This window comes from Ornithorhynchus anatinus, chromosome 1 (genome assembly GCF_004115215.2).
Source record: "Ornithorhynchus anatinus isolate Pmale09 chromosome 1, mOrnAna1.pri.v4, whole genome shotgun sequence".
Classification (NCBI taxonomy): Eukaryota; Metazoa; Chordata; class Mammalia; order Monotremata; family Ornithorhynchidae; genus Ornithorhynchus; species Ornithorhynchus anatinus.
Window position 1 is genome coordinate 41,050,570 of NC_041728.1, and position 6,342 is coordinate 41,056,911.

A 6,342-nucleotide genomic window follows, 5' to 3' on the forward strand; every position below is an offset into this window, starting at 1 on the left:
ACAAATCAATTCCCAAATCGAAGACTTGTATTTCAACAAAAACAAGGGCTCTGTTTTTAGCTAATTGCAAGTACCACAAAATTCTCAAAATAACTAGAGATCTGATGATACCACTACCTTAAAATAGCATTTCACTGAAAGGCCTGAAAATTCGGGGACAAAACACTACCTTGAATTGAAATCTCTATGGGAGAGCGCAGGACGCTACCATATTTTGGGGGGCCCCGAGAGAAGTCTGTTGACGATCCATTCCCGGTTTTGAATTTTGACAGGTCCCAATCCCCTAGTTAACAGAAACTCGACGAATGTCTTCTCTTGAAAAGGCCACCTAAAACCTGCTCTCGAATAATAATAATAATAGTGGTATTTGTTAAGCGCTTACTATGTGCAAAGCACTGTCCTAAGCGCCGGGGTAGATACAGGGTAGTCAGATTGTCTCAGGTGGGGCTCACAGTTTTAATCCCCATTTTACAGATGAGGTAACTGAGTTAAGTGACTTGCCCAAAGTCACCCAGTTGGCAAGCGGCAGAGCCGGGATTCGAACTCTTGACCTCTGACTCCCAAGCCCGGGCTCTTTCCACTTAGCCGCGCTGCTTCTTCTCTCTACCTACAGCCGCTGGTGGTAATTCCAAAGGAAGGCAACACGAGGTACATCACAGCAGGTGGATAAACTCTGTGCTATTCTGAAGTGGGGTTTTGGGGGGTTTTTTGGTAGTTCGGCGCTCACCATGTGCCGAGCACTGTTCTAAGCACTGGGGTAGAAATAATCCCATCATGTTGGACCCAATCCCTGTCCCACAGGTGGCTCACTGTCTGAAAGGAGGAGGTCGAATGGGCGTTCAACACCCCACGCTGCAACTGAGGAAACTAAAAGCCCAGAGAACTTAAATGACTTACCCAAGGTTGACCATCAGTCAAAGGAATTTAGTGAACTCTTCCTGTGCGCAGAACACTGCGCTAAGCACTTTACTCAAGCGTATTTACTGGGTGCTTACGGAGGGCGGAGTTCCGTACAGAGCGCCTTGGGGGAGGAGTATAATACAACCATAAACAGATACGCTCCCTGTCCGCAACGAGCTTACAGTCTAGAGACAACGGGCGGACAGCCTACAGTCTTGTGCGAGCACGATATTAACAGAGTGGGTGTTCATTCATGCATTCGTATTTATTAAGCACTTACCGTGTGCAGAGCACTGTACTAAGCGCTTGGGAGAGGACCACGGTCAACAGTGACGTTCCCTGGCCTTACAGTCTAAGTCTTTATTGCGAATGAGGGCATTAGCAAAAAGAGGGGGTGGGGAGGAGTATTTAAGTTAGCTTATTCATAGCAAGCAGGACTGCTTAGCGGAGAGAGCCCGGGCTTGGGAGTCGGAGGACATGGGTTCTAATCCCAACACCGCGACTCGTCTGCTGGGGGACCTTGGGCTTAGCTTCTCTGTGCCTCAGTTGCCTCACCTGTCAAATGGGGATGAAAACTGTGAGCCCCCCGTGGGACAACCTGATCACCTCGCATCTACCCCAGCGCTCAGAACTGTGCTCGGCACATAGTGAGCACTTACCAAATACCAAAGTAATAATCATCATCATTCATTCATATAGAGCACGGGCCTGGGAGTCAGAAGGAGCTGGGTTCTAATCCCGACTCCGCCGCTTGTCTGTTGTGTGACCTGGGGCAAGTCACTTCACTAGACTGTAAGCCCGTCAAAGGGCAGGGACTGTATCTGTTACCGATCTGTCCATTCCAAGCGCTTAGTACAGTGCTCTGCACATAGTAAGCGCTCAATAAATACTACTGACTGAATGAATGAATTCTCTGGACCTCAGTTCCCTCATCTGTACAGCGGGGATGGAGACCGGGAGCCCCACGTGGGCCGGGGGCTGCGTCCGACCCGATCCGCTTGAACGCCCAGTACAGTGCCGGGCACCTAGTAGGTGCTGAACAGATGCCATTAGCATTATTACCGAGTCCTTCCTGCGTGCACAGCACTGGACTAAGCGCTTGGGCCAGTACAACCCTGCGAGAGAGAGGCCCGCAAGGGGCTCCCAGTCTAGGGGGCTGAAGTTGGAAGTCTTCCCGGCGGGAAGAGGTGTCTGGGCCTGGGCAGGACGCGACCTGGGTCGCTCACCACAGCCTCCGCGGGGGCAACTGTGTCTTTGGGTCAAATGAGGGCCGGGCCGGGCAGGGTGGGGTGGGGAGGGACTGCCTCTTAGTTGGTGCCCCACTGTACTTTCATTCAATTCATTCCTCAATAGCATTTACTGAGCACTTACTCTGTGCAGGGCACCGGGCTAAGCGCCTGGACTTATGGAGCCCGTTACCGGGCAGGGATCGTCTCTCTCTCTTGCCGAATTGTCCATTCCAAGCGCTCAGGACAGTGCCCTGCACAGAGTGAGCCCTCAATAGGTAGTACCGAATGAATTGAGCGCTTATAGCACGGCGTTAAGCACTTGGACTTACCGAGCCTGTTGTTGGGCAGGGACTGTCTCTCTCTGTTGCCCAATTGTCCATTCCAAGCGCTTCGGACAGTGCCCTGCACAGAATCAGCGCTCAATAAGTACTACTGAATGAACTGAGCACTGACTCTGTGCAGAGCACTGTGCTAAGCGCTTGGACTTATTGAGCCCGTTACCGGGCGGGGACTGTCTCTCCGCTAGCGAATTGCCCATTCCAAGCTCTTAGGCCAGTGCCCCCGCACGGAGTCGGCGCTCAATAATGGGTTCGAAACCCGGCTCTGCCACCTGTCAGCTGTGTGACAGTGGGCAGGTCACTTCACTTCTCGGTGCCTCGGTTACCTCAACTGTAAAATGGGGATTTAGACTGTGAGCCTCACGTGGGACAACCTCATTCCCCTGGATCTCCCCCAGTGCTTAGAGCAGTGCTCTGCACATAGTAAGCGCTTAACAAATACCAACATTATTATTGTTCTCTGGGCCTCAGTGACCTCATCTGTCAGATGGGGATGAAGCCTGTGAGCCTCCCGTGGGACAACCCGATGACCCCGTATCTCCCCCAGCGCTTAGAACAGTGCTCTGCACAGAGTAAGCGCTTAACAAATACCAACATTGTCATTACTACTGAATGAATTAGTGACGCTGTGCAGAGCACTGTGCCAACCGCTTGGACCTACTGAGCCCGTTATGGGGCAGGGATTGTCTCTCTGTTGGCGAATTGTCCATTCCAAGCGCTTAGGCTGGTGCCCCGCGCGGAGTGGGCGTTCAATAAGTAGTCCCGAATGCATTGGGCGCTTAAAGCATCGTGCTAAGCACTTGGGCTTATTGAGCCCGTTATGGGGCAGGGATTGTCTCTCTGTTGGCGAATTGTCCATTCCTAGCGCTTAGGCCAGTGCCCCGCACGGAGTGGGCGCTCAGTAAGTAGTCCCGAATGCATTGGGCGCTTAAAGCACTGTGCTAAGCACTTGGGCTTATTGAGCCCGCTTTGGGGCAGAGATTGTCTCTCTCTGCCGCCGAACTTGTCCATTCCTAGCGCTTAGGCCGGTGCCCCGCCCGGAGTGGGCGCTCAATAAGTAGTACCGACCGAACTGAGCGCCGACTCCGCGCAGAGCGCTGTGCCAAGCGCTCGGACTGATTGAGCCCGTTTGGGGGCAGGGATTGTGGCTCTCTGCCGCCCACCTGTCCATTCCTGGCGCTGAGGCCGGGGCCCCGCCCGGAGCGGGCGCTCAATAAGTAGTTCCGAACGAACTGAGCGCCGACTCCGTGCGGGGCGCTGCGCCAAGCCCTCGGCACGGCGGGGCTGAGGGGCAAGAGAGTCCGGGCCCGGGGTGTCCCGGGGCCGACCCTCAGTGTCCCCAGGTGTGAAGGGGGCCGGCAGGGGCTCCGGGGGCGGCGGGCGGGGGCGGCGGCGGGGGCGGGGGAGGTACCTGCTTGGCGCCGCCGGTCACGTAACCGTTGGGCAGGTCTCCGTTGGGCAGGCAGCCGTTGGGGCGGGGCGGGGGGCGGCGGGAGGCCCCCGACGGCGGCCGCATCCTCCTCCTCCTCCTCCTCCTCCTCCTCCCTGCCTCCCGCCGGCCGCAGCGCTCCGCGCAGCCCCGGAGCCCCGACACCGGAAGTGCCCCCCGCGCCGCCCGGGACCCGCACCGCCCGTCACGTGGGGGGGGCGGGGCCCGCCCAATCCGGAGCGGCGGGGGCGGGGCCGGAGGCGCCGATCCACCAATGGCCTCGCGGGGCTGGGGCGGGGGGGTGGGGGGGGTTTCGATCACCGCCTCCTCGGGAGCGAGCCAATCACGGCGCGGGGAAGGGGCGGGGGGCGGGGCCGAGGGAGGGGGACGGCCCATGACGGTGAGGGGGAGAGGGAGGCGGGGGCGCGGGAGTGAGCCAATGACGGTGCGGGGAGGGAGAGGGGGCGGGGCCGAGGCAGCGGGACAGCCAATCACGATGCGGGAACCGGGAGTGGGCGTGGCCGGGGGTGGGCCAGCCCATGACGGTGCGGGCAAGGAGAGGGGGCGTGGCCGAGGGAGGGGGACGGCCCATGACGGTGGGGGGGAGAGGGAGGCGGGGGCGCGGGAGTGAGCCAATGACGGTGCGGGGAAGGAGAGGGGGCGGGGCCGAGGCAGCGGGACAGCCAATCACGATGCGGGAACAGGGAGTGGGCGTGTCCGAAGGAGTGGGCCAGCCAAAGACGGAGCGGGGACGGAGAGGGGGCGTGGCCGAGGACGTGGGCTAGCCAATCACGGCTCGGGGAAGGCGAGGAGGCGTGGCCGAGGAAGTGGGCCAGCCCATGACGGTACGGGCGAGAGGGAGGCGAGGCCGCGGGAGAGAGCCAATGACGATGCGGGGAAGGAGAGGGGGCGGGGCCTCGGGGGTGAGCCAGCCAATCAAGGCGCGGGGACAGGGAGGGGGCGGGGAGCGGCCAGCTGGTGCCCCGCGGGCTGTCGGGGCGTCTCCCCCACTGCCGCTTACCCGTTGCACCCCTTCAATCCGTCCTCTTTATCGAGCGCTTCCCGTGTGCGCAGCACTCTACTAAGCGCTGGGGAATAATAATGTGGGTATTTGTTGAGCGCTTACTCTGTGCAGAGCACTGTTCTAAGCGCTGGGGGACATACGGGGTCATGGGGTGGTCCCACGGGAGGCTCACAGGCTTCATCCCCATCTGACAGATGAGGGAACTGAGGCACAGGGAAGAGAAGTGACCTGCTCACAGTCACACAGCTAAACCGGGATTCGAACCCTTGACCTCTGACTTTGAATAATAATAATAATAATGTTGGTATTTGTTAAGCGCTTACTATGTGCCGAGCACTGTTCTAAGCGCTGGGGTAGACACAGGGGAATCAGGTTGTCCCACGTGGGGCTCACAGTCTTAATCCCCATTTTACAGATGAGGTAACTGAGGCACCGAGAAGTTAAGTGATTTGCCCAAAGTCACACAGCTGACAAGTGGCCGAGCCAGGATTCGAACCCATGACCTCTGACTCCAAAGCCCGTGCTCTTTCCACTGAGCCACGCTGCTTCTCTGAAGCCCGGGCTCTTTCCACTGAGCCACGCTACTAATAATGACGGCACTTGAGAAGCGCTTACTGCGTGCCAAGCGCCGGGAGAGATAGAAGGTGATCAGGTTGTCCCACGGGGGGCTCCCAGTCTTCATCCCCATCGAAGAGTTGAGGTCACGGAGGCCCAGAGAAGTGAAATGGCTTGCCCAAGGTCACACAGCTGATGATTGGTGGGGTCGGGATTACCGCTGGTATTTGTTAAGCGCTTACTATGTGCCGAGCACTGTTCTAAGCGCTGGGGTAGATACAGGGTCATCAGCTTGTCCCACGTGAGGCTCACAGTCTTAATCCCCATTTTACAGATGAGGGAACTGAGGCACCGAGAAGTCAAGTGACTTGCCCAAAGTCACACAGCTGACAGGTGGCGGAGCCAGGATGAGAACTCACGACCTCTGACTCCCAAGCCCGGGCTCTTTCCACTAAGCCGCGCTGCTTCTCAATAATAATGACGGTATTTGTTAGGCGTTTACTATGTGCCGAGCACTGTTCTAAGCGCTGGGGTAGACACAGGGGAATCAGGTTGTCCCACGGGGGGCTCCCAGTCTTCATCCCCATTCGACAGATGAGGTCACGGAGGCCCAGAGAAGTGAAGTGGCTCGCCCAAGGTCACACAGCAGACGAGCGGCAGAGCCGGGATTAGAACCCGCGTCCTCTGACTCCCGAGCCCGGGCTCTTTCCACTGAGCCACGCTGCTTCTCTGCACAGGCCTGGGAGTCGGAAGGTCACGGGTTCTAATCTCCGCTCTGCCACTTGTCTGCTTTGTGGCCTTGGGCGAGTCACTTCACTTCTCTGGGCCTCAGTTCCCTCATCTGTCACACAAAAGAGTGTGAGCCCA

General features: G+C 58.0%; 1 protein-coding gene across 1 annotated transcript in view; it reads right to left on the reverse strand.

Annotated features, from left to right (window-relative positions):
- The window catches only part of SPTLC2 (serine palmitoyltransferase long chain base subunit 2), a 124,245-nt gene extending 120,247 nt beyond the window's left edge, over positions 1–3,998 (reverse strand). Inside the window, exon 1 of the mRNA XM_029059031.1 lies at positions 3,879–3,998. Coding sequence (XP_028914864.1) covers positions 3,879–3,983 — 105 coding nt within the window. The 5' untranslated portion in view covers positions 3,984–3,998. The remainder of the gene's footprint in view (positions 1–3,878) is intronic.
- Between the last annotated feature and the right edge of the window lie 2,344 nt (positions 3,999–6,342).